This window comes from Hypomesus transpacificus, chromosome 7, assembly GCF_021917145.1.
Source record: "Hypomesus transpacificus isolate Combined female chromosome 7, fHypTra1, whole genome shotgun sequence".
NCBI lineage: Eukaryota > Metazoa > Chordata > Actinopteri > Osmeriformes > Osmeridae > Hypomesus > Hypomesus transpacificus.
This window is the reverse complement of record NC_061066.1, coordinates 9009653-9026184: the sequence shown is the minus strand read 5'-3', so window position 1 is coordinate 9026184 and position 16532 is coordinate 9009653. Positions and strand designations below refer to the sequence as shown.

At 50.0% G+C, this 16532-nt stretch overlaps 3 protein-coding genes across 3 annotated transcripts in view; 2 read left to right on the top strand and 1 right to left on the bottom strand.

Annotated features, from left to right (window-relative positions):
* Nucleotides 1-7245, bottom strand: part of cdk17 (cyclin-dependent kinase 17) — a 25111-nt gene extending 17866 nt beyond the window's left edge. Inside the window, 1 exon segment of the mRNA XM_047022683.1 lies at nt 7115-7245. The gene's annotated coding sequence lies outside the window, so the exon portion shown is untranslated.
* Nucleotides 7246-7839: 594 nt separating this feature from the next.
* Nucleotides 7840-11069, top strand: phyh (phytanoyl-CoA 2-hydroxylase). Its single transcript, XM_047022684.1, has 9 exons — nt 7840-8049; nt 8467-8522; nt 8737-8847; nt 9019-9187; nt 9351-9432; nt 9553-9734; nt 9993-10142; nt 10225-10359; nt 10563-11069. Exons 1-9 carry the CDS (start codon nt 7987-7989, stop codon nt 10614-10616), a joined length of 1002 nt encoding a protein of 333 aa, XP_046878640.1. The 5' UTR covers nt 7840-7986; the 3' UTR covers nt 10617-11069.
* Nucleotides 11070-11651: 582 nt separating this feature from the next.
* On the top strand, nt 11652-16318 carry ucmaa (upper zone of growth plate and cartilage matrix associated a). The gene is made up of 6 exons (XM_047022847.1): nt 11652-11669; nt 12595-12701; nt 13092-13151; nt 13247-13342; nt 14939-15037; nt 15624-16318. Exons 1-6 carry the CDS (start codon nt 11653-11655, stop codon nt 15719-15721), a joined length of 477 nt encoding a protein of 158 aa, XP_046878803.1. The 5' UTR covers nt 11652; the 3' UTR covers nt 15722-16318.
* Nucleotides 16319-16532: the final 214 nt, after the last annotated feature.

Genomic DNA, 16532 nt, shown 5'->3' with positions numbered 1-16532 from the left:
TGGGGTCACACCTTGCTCCAGGCCACCGACATCTCCTCTGTGATACAGAGATCACAGAGACCAGCAGACACCTGGACTGCATCTCACACACACACACGGTGACAGGGAGAATCAGAGGTGAATACACATCCAGTCCAAGGCACAGCCAGAGGGTTTCTGTCACAGTCCAGGTGTGTCTCTATGTTCTAGATAACATCAAAGCCATGGAGACGCAGTACCTCACACAGACACACACACACACACACCTCACCATCGAAGACAGAGCCCCACCATTAGAGACGTGACCTTCTGATCCGCAGAGGAGGTTAGAGGTCAATAAATCACCATGGCAATACCCCCCCCCCCCCCCCCCCCCCCAAACCCCTACCCAGCCAGCCAGCCAAAAATCTTGGCGGCCAATCCAATGAGAGGCAAAGAATACAGCAGCCAGTAGTCGTAAAGTATCTGCGCTGCCGGGGGCAACCGTTAACAGTGATGTAACAGGATGTGTTTTGGCAGCGAACAGAGCGATTCAAAGACACTCATCACATGGGCTGACTGGATCTGGGCCCAACACACACACACACACACACACACAGGACATAAAGAAGTGCTTAAGCACACACCAAGACTCTGAGACAAACAGACAGTGACACACTCTGCTCACACAGTAGGCTCCTTGTGAGAGAAACTAAAATAAGTATCAATGTGACTGACCCTGAGGGATAGTCTGAAATAACACTGCTAATGGTTGTTTGTTTATGTAAGTGTGTTTGTGTGTGCGTGTCAGTGAGTGTGTGTGTGTGTCAGCGTGTGTGTGTGTGTGTTTCAGTGAGTTTGTGTCAGTGAGTGAACGCAAATGAGTAGGGCAGACAGCAGAAAAGACAAATACGATCGAGGGGTAAATAAGAGGGGGGGGGGGGGCGGGGGTGGAGAAGGAGAGCAAGGAAAAATGAGATGTGGAGAGATGGAGAGGCAGAAGTAAAGAAGATGGAGAATTATTTTTAGTGTTGAGCACTACAGTCTCTCCCAATGGACTAGAGAGTGTGAGAGAGAGTGAAAGTGTGTGTGTGTGTGAGAGAGTGTGAGAGTGTGTGTGTGTGTGTGTGTGTGTGTGAGAGAGAGAGAGGTTCTCTCTGGGAGAAGCCTGATGTTACTGTACACACACACACACACACACACCAGTCTCATCACAAACACAAACCCCAGGCCACAAAACTAAACAGGGAAATTAGTGATCAGAGCCAGACTGCACACACACACAAAGTAAACACCCAGAAACTCCATTGTCATCTGTGTATAGCAAGGGGGTGGAGTTAGGACTGTGTGTGTATGTGTGTGCGCATCTCAGTGTGAAAGGGTGATAAGAGGATGAACATGGAGACACAATCCCTGTGTCGAATGAAGTGATGAGAGGGACAGCCTCCAGTCTGACCCACAGCTAACCCCCTCCACACACACACACACACACACACACACACACACACACACACACACACACACACACAATGCTACAAAGCCTCTCTTAGCCAGTTAAATGAAGCCTGTTGGGGCCTGATGTTAGCATACTCAGTGAGCAGTCTCTAATGGTTTTTTAAGAGGATCTAGATGAAAGGAACTGTTTCTCCCCTCTACCCCTCTGCGTGTGTGTGTGTGTGCGTGTGAAACAGACAGGTCGATATTGACTTGCATCTTAACAGACTTTGTGGTCTGTCAGTGAAGTCAATACTGTACCCGTTATCTCTTCCCTTTCTCCACCTCTCTCTTCCCAACTAAAATCTATTTTTCCTTTCTCTCTCAAATCCAAAAGCCACTATCTGGAATATCTTCTAGACCATCCCTGCCATTCTCTCATCGCTCTCCCTCTTTTCTCTCTCTCCTTCTCAACATTCACCTTCGTCTTACATAAGCCAGTGGGGTTGGCTCTGGCCTCCTCTTCATTACAGCTAGCACAGTAACAAGGCTTAATGAGCCGCTTCCTCTGGACAGACAAACACGGGCAGGAATGTGTGTGTGTGTTTTGGTCTAAAAACACAGGCTTCCTCCACACGGTCCACTGCTGGGAAGATTCACATTCCTGGGCTGATGTGAGCATGTGCACATCAGTGACACAAGTCAGAACGAACCCAAACAACAACAGTGTCGGACTCAGTAAGACTCGAGACTGGAAGCTATTTTAAGACCGCCCCCTCTTCCATCTCTTATCTTTGAGAACCCTCCTCTCCTTCTCATCCTCTCTTTCCCAGTCTCCTTCACCTCCACCTCCCCCCTTCCAACCCCCCCTCTCCCCCTCTAGTGGTGTGCGTCACTGGGGTCGACCCCCTCCCAGGGTTCCCTTCTTCCTGCATCAGTGTGACAGCTTCCTGTCCTTGCTGGTGCATCAGTGTGACAGCTTCCTGTCCTTGCTGGTGCATCAGTGCGACAGCTTCCTGTCCTTCCAGCTGCGTCAGTGTGACAGCTTCCTGTCCTCCCAGCTGCGTCAGTGTGACAGCTTCCTGTCCTTGCTGGTGCATCAGTGTGACAGCTTCCTGTCCTTCCAGCTGCGTCAGTGTGACAGCTTCCTGTCCTTGCTGGTGCATCAGTGTGACAGCTTCCTGTCCTTCCAGCTGCGTCAGTGTGACAGCTTCCTGTCCTTGCTGGGCCCAGGTGGGACATTCCAGAGCACACCTGGGAGCAGGGGGAGGGGAGCTCCACTCTTATGTGTGTGTCTTAGCGTATCCCACACTCTGGACAATCATAGCCTAGCCTACCCCACCTTAGCCTAGCCCACCGTAGCCTAGTCTACCTTGTCTAGCCCACCTTAGCCTAGCCCACCTTAGCCCGATGATGGTTTGATGAGTGAGAAGGGTTCTACCATGCTTCATCATCCGTCTGAGAAGACACAGAGAACGTCAACTATTAGACAGTGAGAACTGTTAGCCCATTAAAACAGACCTGGTGTGTGTGTGTGTGTGTGAGAGTGTGTGTGTGTGTATGTGTGAGAGTGTGTGTGTGTGTATGTGTGAGAGTGTGTGTGTGAGAGTGTGTGTGTCCCACTGAGCCATAAATATTTCATTCTTCCAGCCAGTAGGCTCTGTAACAAGACACCATCATCACTTTCCCTATGTGGCTGTGTGTGTGTGTGTGTGTGTGTGTGTGTGTGTGTGTGCGAGAGAGTCAATGTCTAATCGTGTACACACTGCATCCAATAAACTAGGCTAAGTTTGTATCACAAATTAGTATGCATACATCTATCATACATCTGTATGTTTTATGTGTGTGTGTGTGTGTGATAAAGAGATGTGTGTGTGTTAAGTGTGTGTGTGTGTGTGAAGTGTGAATAATCCCAGTCTGGTTGTGGCTGTTCTCACAATGCCACACGATAATCTCCAGATTACCAGCCAGTCCTGCCAACCCCCATGGGGCAATGCATGATGGGCCAGTTTATCCAGAGGGTGAGGGGGGGCATCACCATGCCAGAGAGATAGAGAACAAAGACTGAGTGCAAGTGAGCGACACACACACACAGATATCTCTGTATCACACACACACACACACACACAGATATCTCTGTATCACACACACACACACACACACACAGATATCTCTGTATCACACACACACACACACACAGATATCTCTGTATCACACACACACACACACACACACACAGATATCTCTGTATCACACACACACACAGATATCTCTGTATCACACACACACACACACAGGGTCTATCAGTGCATGGTACCCCGATGGTGGTGTGACTGTAGAGTCTGGTCTGGGTCCAACTGGGCCGCTCCACTTACTTCCCACAATGCCTCTCTTCAGAGCCCAGCAGGAGGGCTCTGGCCTCTACCCCTCTACCCCTCCCCACACACACACCCCTCCCCAGGCCCAGAACACACACACTTCTCCCTTTCACCCTCTGTACCACCCTCCCTCCTCTCCCTTACTCAATCGTTGTTTCTCTCTCTCCTTCTCTCTCTCTCCTTCTCTCTCTGAGTGAGGTACTGACATGCTACTACTCAGATCATCATCATCCTCATCATCATCATCAGAGCTGCAGAGCCACCAGCGACTGACTGGGCTCCACACACACACACATATATACACTCACATGCACACTCACTCACATGCACACACGTACACAAAAGCTGATCCCCATCGTACAAACACACCATCCCACCTCTCTTCCACATTCCTCAACTGGCTGACAAAGCTTCTATCATCTGTGCACATGGTGTGTGTGTGTGTGTGTGTGTGTGTTGACAGCCCCCAACTCCCTCACCAACCTCTCAATACCATCCTGTGAGTTTATTCACCCATGATCAGTATGAGGAGGGCTCAGAGAGGGCTTTAACAGGGGCGGGGTGGGGGGGGCCGGGAGGGGGGGGGCACCACTGTATGGCAGGCCTGGGAGGGTGGGGAGGGGGGCACCACTGTATGGCAGGCCTGGGAGGGTGGGGAGGGGGGCACCACTGTATGGCAGGCCTGGGAGGGTGGGGAGGGGGGGCACCACTGTATGGCAGGCCTGGGAGGGTGGGGGAAAGGGGGCACCACTGTATGGCAGGCCTGGGAGGGTGGGGGAAGGGGGGCACCACTGTATGGCAGGCCTGGGAGGGTGGGGGAAGGGGGGCACCACTGTATGGCAGGCCTGGGAAAGCCTTGACCAACAGCTGCCACTCCCAGAGTTATAGTCCACCTGTAGTTCTTTATGGAGTTGGCACACATGGAAGCGCACACACACACTGTCTCCCACACACACACACACACACACACACACACTGTCTCCCACACACACACACACACTGTCTCCCACACACACACACACAGCAGGAGGTGGACACAGCTGCTGTCCGATGGCTTCACCTGAGATGCTAACTCAGTGGGGTCCCACCCAGAGGAAGCAGGACCTGGTGGAAACCCTGCTGCAGATGGCTTTCTGAGCTGACAATCTGGGTGCTGGGAGAGTGGAGCCTCTTCTAAAGTTTTGCTTCTGGATGGTTCTATTCCAGAAGTCTAAACAGCTTCTGAGGAGGAAGTGAGACACACTCACCCTTCACTAATTATACTCATTATGCAACCTACAATTAGCCTTCCCCCCCCGACGAAAAAAAAAAAAAAGGAAAAACTTAATTATCACTCGACCCAAAATACACCCTGTGGCCAGGATTGGCCCACAGATCCGGCCTATCAGAGGAGCAGTAGGCTTTTCTTTCTCTACTTCCCTGTCTCTCTGTCACCCCCCCCCCCCCCCTCTTCATCCTCACCCCCCTCTACCCAGCCTCCCCCAGCCCCTCTCTCTCTCCCGTAAATAAAAAAAGGAGGAAAAAACATCTAATTGTCTGTCAGGACCATGTGACTGTCACATTCCACATGTCGCCCCCCCCTCTCCCCCCTCGGAGCACAGCTGGGGCTCAGCCCCGCCCCCTCAGACTGCCCTGTGTCAACAAAGCTCACACGTGTATTTAAGGAGACCTCATATGCTGTGCAGCGCTCCAGTACCTGGACCTGCCCCTCCACTTCAGCCCTGGACCCATCCAGCCCTGGACCCACCCAGCCCTGGACCCACCCAGCCCTGAACCCCCCCCAGCCCTGAACCCCTCCAGCCCTGGACCCCTCCAGCCCTGGACCCACCCAGCCCTGAACCCCTCCAGCCGTGGACCCCCCCCCAGCCCTGAACCCCCCCCCAGCCCTGAACCCCCCCCCAGCCCTGGACCCACCCAGCCCTGAACCCACCAAGCCATGGACCCACCCAGCCCTGGACCCCCCCCCAGCCCTGAACAGACAAACAGGCAGAGCAACAACGCAAGCAGGCAGACAGAAAGCTAGACTGAAAGACAGCCAGGCATGCAGACAACTAGACAGACAGACAGGATGTTTAAATAAAGGATCTTCTATATGACACAGATACAGAATAGGATGCCATGTCTTTATCAAGACATTGTGGCTGGTATGAAAACAGATATGGGGGGAGGAGTCTTGGCTCAGAGATACAGAGCTGGCAAGGAACAATATCTGTTATGAATATGTATCACATGGGTTTGAACACCATACAATGAAATGGATCTAAAGACACCTCATCAATAAATCTCTAAGAAATGTAACTACTATTGATAATCATTACTGGTTTAGCCCTCTCTTCCAAAGTTCCTTTTGCTAAAAGCCTGGGAACTATAGTATCTTAGACAAAGTGTTCAAGTCTTTCCAGTGTTAGGTAACATGAAGAGTTTGAGGAGAGAAACTGGACTCAGGTCAGTATAATTAGTACCTCCCTTGGGATCTATTTCACAAAGAACAGCCTGGATCTTGATGTGGGTCAATGTCGCAGCAACTGAGAAGTAACCTGAACACACACACACAGGCTTACACAACACAAACATCTTCCAATGGCTACACTATGAGTGTACTACCGTAGCATAAACCAATCAAGTTGGCTTTCGCCTTTATCACCGGAGTGCAATCTGACTGTAAAAACACAAGTGCACTGATCCATTTCCACCCATTATAGCGGTACACAGATTCCGTTTCACGGGATAACAAACGATCTAGGGTTTGGATTACTGTCAGACTTCAGTGTTCCACTATGACGGCACACAACACCGACATCGACATCACCTCATTCCAGCCACAATTGTCTTCGCTATCTAACGTGTTTCTTCTGAATGTTGTTCACTGTCTTCTTATGTTCTAGATGTACGCATCAAAACAGAGGCAAAACCTTAGCCTACATTTTTCAATACGTGACGCAGTGTTTAAACAACATGCGGTGAATAACCACATTTGATAAGTTTAGACAGCTAAATGTAGCAGTGACTACAACCAGTGACACGCGTTGTAAAGGGGCATTTCCTGGACCAGAAACTTGTGAACACAAACAAATGCAGTTTTACCATCGGAGTATTTAGGCTACCTATTTGAACCATAGCATGGTTTCTAAAACAAGTTCAACATTCTATTGACACCATAGAACGGATAAATTACCCATGAGAAAAAACTGTACAGCTCAACTACATACATTTACTGTAGCGATGCAACGTTGCGCTTTCAAGCTGTCTGTGTTGCAATTTCGCAGCAGCGTTAGAGCCGCGATTCCTACTTACAGTGAAATAACGAAACAGACCAAAATACGCCTAAACAGTAGATGAATTACCAGAAAGATTTAGGGTTATTTCCTCCCGACTACCAGACCTTGCTCTGCTCTTCTTCCTCGGAGGCCGGATGCCGTCTTTCCACCCACCAGCAAAAACAGTTAGTCTTCGTCGTTGTGGCTCTGCTCACCTTACTCCGAGATAATAATCTCAGGAGACAACTGTTTCCAAAAGGACAAAATGTACTAAATTCCGTAACTTCACTTCTATAGCAAGAGGGGAGTTTATGGAGACTGAGAACGGATGGTGTCGACAGACGAACCGGGAGGGTTGAAATCTGTGGCTGCCCGCATTCTGACGCCTCCGCCTAGTGCTGCTGTTACCGCCGACATACGAGAGAGGATGAAGTGGTCTTTTCGAATGGAGACTGAACAGCGCCGCCTGTTAAAGGAACGGCCAAGGGCCAATATGAGATTAGTAGTTTTGTAGCGCCCCCCGCTGGAGTGAAGATGGCCTCGCATTCCTATGGATAAACATATATACCATATTCTGACGGTATTTTATGTTTGAGTATGTGAGTGTATGTGTTGACTTAAATCTCAAATCAAAAGTCTCTTCAAGAATAAAACAAGGACATTTTGAAACTGAGGAAATGTTCTTGATCCTCATAAGTTCAAGTGCTATTTCAAGTTTTTTTTATACATTAGTGCCTGTAACTACTTAACCAACCATATAGCCTGCATCATTTATCTCTCTATCTTCCTCTACCCCCCCCCCCCCCCCTCTCTCTGTGTCATTGAAGTTATGTATCTTAAAACCTTTCACCTAGTTGGATCGTTGGTAGTCAGATTCATGTTCTAGAACGGGACAGTTTGTGAACGGTTCGTTCCAAGACCCTCAAAGGATACTACATAAACTTCAATCGCCTTACAAAATGTCCCGAGCCGCTGACAGACTGAAAGTGTTCCTGAATCATCTGGATCGGTCATCTTTTATTGTATCCTTTCCAGGGGAGCGAATTCGGTGCATGAAGACTGTCTTTGACGGTGTTCGACTCGATGTGCGTCGCTACAGCCATGCAAGATAGACCGGGGATGTGCACCAGACAAGCTATGAGCGGGCCTCAAACAAACTCGACATTCAATTTTGTTTCTAGTTTATTAATTTTAATAGTTATTATCCTAGTAGTTAGTATTCTAGTTTAAATCTTTTTTTTCTGGCTGATATTTACACAATTTGAGCACTGTTGCTTTACAGTAGCGGTACGCGGTCGCTTTTGTTAGTAAACATAACAGGTAGCCTATGCTTGATTTAGGCAGTCTTTAACAGTATTTGAATTATAGCTAATAGCGTATGGTTACAATGTCTATGCCTCTATTATAACACACGTGTCTTTAACCGATTAACGTTAAAGCAAGCGTCATCGACTTCTGGACAAAACGTTGCATATTATCACCCACAAGCTCTCAGGTAAGAAAAATATCGCGTCGGCTTTTTTGTTATAAAATGAAATAGGCTAAATTAGAACCAGAAGGAGGTTATAAGCTACCATTTAGACATTTAGGATACTGTCCCATTTGGCACACATTGCACAACGCTGAGATACTTGTTTTGGTCATTCAACTTTGGTTTAGCCTGATATCACAGCAGTATGAGATCAATAAACATGTCCTCCCGTTCTCAGGTACACGCTCGACAATGACCTTCTGACCCCAGACCAAAGGATCTCCTATGAGGAAAATGGCTTTGTCCTCATCAAGAATCTGGTGTCTGATGAGGATATTGACAGATTCAGGCAAGACACAGTCGTCCACACTCACATAGGCTACTACTGCTACTTTGTAATCAGTAACACATGCCATGATGACAACCAGGTCTGTCGCTTTCAACGAGATCTGGAGGCATTCTTCGACTCCGAATCTAAAACGTGTGTACTTGGATGTGTGTGTGTGTGTGTGTGATGCAGGAGGGCGTTTGAGAGGATCTGCAGGAGAGAGGTGCAGGTCCCAGGGTTGGTGGTGATGAGGGATGTGGCCATCTCCAGGTCAGAGTTCGTCCAGGACCAGAAGGCCGTGTCCAAGTTGCAGGACTTCCAGGAAGACTCAGAGCTCTTCCGCTACTGCTCCCTGCCCCAGGTACCACACACACACACACACACGCACACAGGAACACACACACAGGAACACACACACACACTCCACGTAACTGTAATAAACATAAATAACACTGTTCGCACACACATACGAGCCTACTTGATCCAGTTCACATGTTTAACATGTTTCCGTGTTTCCGCCTTAGATCCTGAAGTTTGTGGAGTGTTTCACTGGACCCAACGTCATGGCCATGCACACCATGCTGATCAACAAGCCCCCAGATGCAGGTGCTGAGCCAAAAACTGACCCCTGACCTCAAGCCAGAAACCACCTCAATATCTCCACAGTGTGTGCAGATCATCAGTACATATGTTCCCCTGACCTCTGACCTTTGACCCTGCTCTCAGGCAAGAAGACATCCCGCCACCCCATGCACCAGGACCTACACTACTTCCCCTTCCGGCCGGCGGACCGCATCGTGTGTTCCTGGACCGCCATGGAGCGGGTGACGAGGCAGAACGGCTGTCTGGTGGTGCTGCCCGGAACACACACTGGCATCCTCAAGGAACATGACTACCCAGAGTGGGAGGTGAGACACACGCCTGTGGGTGTGTCTGTGGGTGTGTCTGTGGGTGTGGGTGGAACACTACACTCTCACTGGCAGCACACACATGCAAGCACTGCCATACAATGGGGTGTCTAGGTGAGACACTCACACAACATCACACTTGCACATGTAAACAAACTCCCCCCCCCCACACACACACACACACACAACATGTACTGGTGCTACAAACACTCTCAGATAATGGCACATGTGTCATCACTGTCACCTGTGTCTCCTCAGGGTGGGGTGAATAAGATGTACCACGGCATCCGAGACTTTGACTCCCAGCATCCCAGAGTGCACCTGGAGATGGAGAAGGGAGACACAGTGTTCTTCCACCCTCTCCTCATCCACGGCTCTGGCATGAACCAGACACAGGGCTTCCGCAAGGTAACTCTCCAACCAAACACCCCTCTCCCTAGAACACATACACGACCCCTTTGGAATGTTTATCCTTGTGTGTGTGTGTTAGGCCATCTCTTGCCACTACGCCAGCTCAGACTGCTACTACATCGATGTGAAGGGGACTACACAGGAGAACATTGAGAAGGAGGTGAAGGAGATCGCAGCCAGGAAGTATGACATTGGCGACAGCATCACCTTCCAGGTAGAACACACGCCTTCAGTGTTACTGTGTGTGTTGTAGAACACACGCCTTCAGTGTTACTGTGTGTGTTGTAGAACACATGCCTTCAGTGTTACTGTGTGTGTGTTCTAGAACACACGCCTTCAGTGTTACTGTGTGTGTGTTCTAGAACACACGCCTTCAGTGTTACTGTGTGTGTGTTCTGACTTATTTTATCCCTGCAGGACACCTGGGCAGTCAGGGGTCGTCTGGTGCAAGGTGATAGGACATCTCTGTGATAGAGCCCGCCCACCATAGCGGGACAGCCACTCACAGATGTTTCTGTCAGCAAATCAGAAGTGTTTCAGTGATTGGGATAGACTTGAGAAGAGATGAAAAAGGGACATTTAATCTCAACCTTAACAAAAGTGGAAGACGTTTGCCATATAATACTAAAAAAGAACAGTGAGTGAGACAGGTATCAGTCGAAGTGTGTAGCATGATAATTCAAAGATTTATCTTTCATAAATAAGAGTATGTTTTAGTACACTTTAGAAATCGGAGGTACTGTGTTGATTAGAACAGTTCAACAGAGACTCGAGAAACGAATGCCTTAATGTTGAAGAATCATAAAGCACTTACATTGATACTGTTGCCTTAATTGTCATATTTCTAATCTTTAATCTAGATGCTTTTTAACCAGGTCCCATAACCCTGTGTTTGTATGAGTAATAAAGAGACTAATTATAAAATATAGCTCTTGTCGTGATACTGCACTGTTCACCCATAGAAACAGACACACACACACACACAGTTTTGAAACGAAGAGTGAGGTGTTTCCTGCCTTGGGCTTACCTTCTGTGGAGGAACCAAAGAAAACACCTGACGTGTGTGTGTGTCTGGTGTGTGTGTGTTCATGTGTCTTAAGCATGCAGAAGAGAACAGTCAATCCATTCAAAGTCACTGAGAACCTCTCAGTCTTCTATTAATGCAGACACAGGAAATCCTGCAGTAAAGAACACAGTAGAACTGGCGATCTTTTCACTGGTGGCAATTACTGCACACTTTTGTCTTTCCACACACACACGCCCCACTCCAGGACGTGCCAAGCAAGAGGTCTGCATTCAGTCAAATTGAAAGCAGGACTGCCGATAGTCAACAGAGACACAATCCGAAACAGCGCACCTGCTCCAGTCTCTTTAACATTCCATCTGAGGTGGGAGTCAGGTGGCTGAGCGGTTAGGGAATCGGGCTAGTGAAGGTTGCCAGTTCGATTCCCGGCCGTGCCAAATTATGTTGTGTCCTTTGGCACTTCACCCTACTTGCTTCGGGGGAATGTCCCTGTACTTACTGTAAGTCGCTCTGGATAAGAGCGTCTGCTAAATGACAAAATGTAAATGTAAGGTTGCACTCGACCGCACAGTATTTACTGTATTTAAGCATTAACTCAGCAACACTCCTGAACGAATTCCCTTCCTGCATCGACATGAACGTAGCATCGATACATCAAAACATTCTGTTCCCTTGGAGTTTTCAATAATGACAAATATAAATAATTTCATGAAGAGTAACGAATCCCATAGATGTGTGGGAGCTTTTGCGTTTAGGCACCTCAGGTTCTGAGACAGCCTGTGATGAGGGAGGTTATATTAGTGCAAGATCAAGCCGTGTTGCTGGAACGAGCTGTGCTCATTGGAACAATCGGGTGAGATCATTGGAACCAGAGGAGATGATGGTTCCAATGAGCATGGTCCTGACATGCTTCAACCCCACACACACCTGGGTGTCTAGAGAACACACACTATTCTACACAGGACAAGAATGATAAAAATCAGCACCGATAAATCTCAGACACACACACAAAGGGGCAACGACTACATGGTAATTTCCAGTAAAATTGTACGATACTTGATTGGACAGTGATGAGAGATTTGTCCTCAATTGCACTGAATCAGATCCGATGTATTCTCTTCATAATCCTGTGTGTGTGTGTGTGAGTCTGTCTTTTCACCACCACAGTCCTGTGTTTGAAACTGAAATCGCTTCGGGATTTCATTATGCATACTGATCGTACAATGCTTTCAGTGTGCGGTTTAGTACACCCAGGTTGTGTTCCAGAAACTCCTCTTTCTCCCCTCCCTCCCTCCCTCTCCTCACCCTCTCACCCCTCCCTTGGGTGAGTGAAATTCCATCTGTCCCCAATTCTGACTCTCCCACCCTCTCTACCCTCCCACTCTCTCCATTCCTGCCCTCCTCCCTCCCTCCTTCTCTCTCTAGTTCGTTTATTGCAGCTTTCTTCCAGTCGAGTGCCCCAGCGATCTACATGATGACCTGGACCAATCTGCTCTTCATCTCCCTGCTCGCCACCCTCCTCACCCTCACAGGTGTGTTTACCTCATATGGGTTGGATTAGGGGGGAGGAAACGGCAGGTTTGTGTGTGTTTGTGTGTGTGTTTGTGTGTGTGTTTGTGTTTGTGTGTGTGTTTGTGTGTGTGTTTGTGTGTGTGTGTTTGAGTGTGTGTTTGTGTGTGTGTTTGTGTTTGTGTGTGTGTGTGTTTGTGTGTGTGTTTGTGTGTGAGTGTGCATGGGGAGGTGTTAGATTTTTCCAGGCAGTTCCTCTTGGAACTCCTTTGACGTGGAGTTATTTTCAACCATCTCTCTTTCACCATCTCTCTGTCTCTGTCTCTCTCTCTGTCTCTCTCTCTGTCTCTCTCTCTCTCTCTGTCTCTCTGTCTCTCTCTCTCTCTCTCTCCGTGTCTCTCTCCCTTCTCCAGGCTTCAGTGGGGTGGAGGGAGCAGCCGTCAGGGACGATGGCAAAGCAGAGGAACCCAAAGGTCAGTCTAACAAAACCACACCTTTCCTGCTCACGCCCCCCTGACCCTCTAACGACCCCTCCTGTGACCTCCAGCCTCTGACCTCTGACCTGCAGGATCAGCAGCCCGGGTCTTCATGCCTGAGGCGGACGCCTCCAACTTTCTCAAACGCCGCAGTCGTCGCTACGCCAAACACCAGGCGGAGATCCTTGGTGAGTCGGCTGCTCCGTTTCTCTAAAGGGACGTTGTCATGGAGACGAGGGCAGGGCGGAGGGCGCGATGGGGGTGCTGATGGGGGGCGCCGATGGATGAGGATGGAGGGCTGGGGTTGAGGTTGTGGTCGTTTCCCACAGGTGCCTGCACAGCAGACGTCTGTCAAAACGTCTTCAAATCCATCTGCTATGCTGTCTGTCTGTCTGTCTGTCTGTGTCTGTCTCTCTCACACACACAAACACACACACACCTAGATAGACAGACACACAAGGTTGCTGGAGGTAGCAGAAGGAGTGACAGGGTAGCATGGAGCAAGGAGAGCAGGGCCCCAGATACTAAGCACTGTGCTGGGCAACAGCCTGGGGAAAAGTTTATTTAGAAATCCTGTCCATGTGTGTGTGTGTGCCTGTGTGTGCGTGCGTGTGTGTGTGTGAGGGACTGCCGGGAGGGAAGAGACGCTCTCAAGAGCTCTGCAGGAGCTGAGGATGGAAAGTGTGGAACAACTAACCCTAACATTGTGGAGAGGAGGAAGAGATAGGACGGGGACGAGGGGGGGAGAGGGGAGAAGGAGGAGAGAGGAGGGGGAGGAGAGGAGAGAAGGAGGAGGGGGGGAGAGGAGAAAAGGAGGAGAGGAGGAGGAGAGTGGAGGGGGGGAGAGGAAAGGGGGAGGAGGGGGGGGAGGAGAGAAGGAGGAGAGGAGGAGAGTGGAGGGGGGGAGAGGAAAGGGGGAGGAGGGGGGGAGAGGAGAGAAGGAGGAGAGGAGGAGGAGAGTGGAGGGGGGGAGGAGAGAAGGAGGAGAGGAAGAGGAGGACTGAGATTGATTCTGAAAGGGCTGCTCCCCCTGTCTCGTTCCAGAGTGTACTCTGTGTGATACAGAATGATCACGAGGGACTGAAGAAGTTGATTAAAAAGAGGTGAGGGAATAAGAAGCAGGCAGTCATGAGTCTCCTCCTGAGGCCCATGTCACTGGGATGCTTGATGAGATAAATAACTGCTCAGACACTGAACCGTGTGTGACTGGTTATGCTTGTGTCTGACTGAATTCACGCCAACACTTAAACCAGGACATTAGATTAGGACAACCAGGTCCACAGTGCACAGTACCTGGCATGCGTGACTTTGGATAAGATTCAGGCAAGTGTGCTCAGCCAAAAATACTTGAGTCGTTATGCAACTAAGGCAAAAGAAAACACTACCTCAATGACCCGACCACCTCATGTCCCCCCTCCTCCTCTTCCAATCCTCCCTCTTCCCCCCCCCCCCCCCTCTCTCCTCTCCTTTCTCCCCATCACCACCCTCCCCACCCCTCCCCTCTCTCTCTCCTCCCCAACCATCAACACCCTCCTCCCCTCCCTCTTCTCCCCCCCCTCCCATCTCTCCTTCTTCCTCCCCATCACCACCCCACCTCTCCCTTCTCCCTCCCTCCCTCCCTCCCCCCCCCTCCTCCCTCCCCATCACCACCCCACCCCTCCCTTACCTCCACCCCCCCTTTTCCCCTCACCACCCCTACCTCTCTCCTCCCCCACCATCACCACCCCACCCCGCCTCCCCCTTCCCACCCCTTCCTCTCTCCCCCCCCCCCCCCCCCCCCCCAGCGGAGCAGAGGGTGAGGCTGACGGCTGATGAGAGGAGGAGAGAGTACTACGACGAGCAGAGGAGCGAGTTTGAGAACTATGTGGAGGAGGAGCGTGACGGTGAGACAGACTGAGGTCCAGCTGCTCGCTGCGGCCGACTCTCCAACGCGATTTAGGATGTATTTAACTGAACATGGTGGTGTGGTAAGGGCCTTAACGTAGGGGCCCAGGTTTGATTACAGCCCAGGGGCTTTTCCCTCTAACTAACTCTCCCTCCCTCCATCTCTCTCCCTCCCTCCCTCCCTCCCTCCCTCCTCTCTCCAACTCCCTCCTCTCTCCAACTCTCTCCCTCCCTCCTCTTTCCAACTCCCTCCCTCCCTCCTCTTTCCAACTCCCTCCCTCCCTCCTCTCTCCAACTCCCTCCCTCCCTCCTCTCTCCAACTCTCACCCTCCCTCCTCTCTCCAACTCTCTCCCTCCCTCCCTCCTCTCTCCAACTCTCTCCCTCCCTCCCTCCTCTCTCCAACTCTCTCCCTCCCTCCCTCCTCTCTCCAACTCTCTCCCTCCCTCCTCTCTCCAACTCCCTCCCTCCCTCCTCTCTCCAACTCCCTCCCTCCCTCCTCTCTCCAACTCTCTCCCTCCCTCCTCTCTCCAACTCTCCCCCCCCCCCTCCCTCCAACTTCTCCCCCTCCCTTCCTCGATGTCCAGAGCAGAATGAGAGGACCAGGGAGAAGACGGAGCAGTGGAGAGAGTTCCACTACGACGGCCTCTATCCTCGCTACGACCACAACCGCCACTACGTCTGAGCAGCACCAACACAGGGGCAGGGGGGGGCGTGTCGACACAGCAAGCCTCAGTCATGATTGGCTGGGCCCTAGTCATGATTGGCCGGGCCTTAGTCCTGATTGGCTGGCCTTGTGACCGTCACAGCTGTGTGTGTACAGAGTAGCATCCTCTGGCAGTGTGAAGCTACACACCTCTGAAGCTGCTCCTTCCTGCTTTCCAGGACACTAGCGTTTAGCTAGCGTAAAACTATAACTGCTCTTTTTACAAACTAGAGTCATTCAAATGCATATCTGCAGGCGTGTACAATAGCCGATAACAACCGGCGTGTGGTTATTAGGCGCTTTAAAAACCTCTCGCATGCTTATTTGTATCTTTTATATTATCTTGTATTTGTATTATTATTGTATATTCTGATTCTTTTCTTGTCTGAAGCCTAAACTACGACAGACAGCTGCTGTCAGAGTCTCCTGACAGACAGGACCACTAAGAGTCCTTACTCTGCTGGGTCCAGGTTGTCTTTAGTTAAACTGCACACACACACACACACACACACAACATCAAAAATACGACCTGTAACTCCGTTCAAGAACCGTTCAATAAAGATGATTCCAATTGTAGTGTGTCATCATGATTCTTAAGTTCTATGACAGAACTCTCAAGCACAGGCTAGCAGGTAGAACCCAGATTCCTGAGGGGAGACAAAGATAGACAGGGGGGAGGAAAAAAGAGAGAGAGAGAGAGGGAGAGAGCGTCATGGAGAACTCATCAGTCTGAGATAAACGTCTGGATTCCGTGCGAGCATTCCAACATTCCATACAGTGGAAATGGAAC

Bases quoted from the DNA above. Each gene is read 5' to 3' on its own strand.
- phyh (XM_047022684.1), top strand. From the start codon at position 7,987: ATGTCCCGAGCCGCTGACAGACTGAAAGTGTTCCTGAATCATCTGGAT. The intron at 8,050-8,466 runs GTATCCTTTCCA...TTAACGTTAAAG, and splicing joins TGGATCGGTCATCTTTTATT to CAAGCGTCATCGACTTCTGG. The intron at 8,523-8,736 runs GTAAGAAAAATA...TCCCGTTCTCAG, and splicing joins TATCACCCACAAGCTCTCAG to GTACACGCTCGACAATGACC.
- ucmaa (XM_047022847.1), top strand. The intron at 13,152-13,246 runs GTCAGTCTAACA...TCTGACCTGCAG, and splicing joins CAAAGCAGAGGAACCCAAAG to GATCAGCAGCCCGGGTCTTC. The intron at 15,038-15,623 runs GTGAGACAGACT...CTCGATGTCCAG, and splicing joins TGTGGAGGAGGAGCGTGACG to AGCAGAATGAGAGGACCAGG.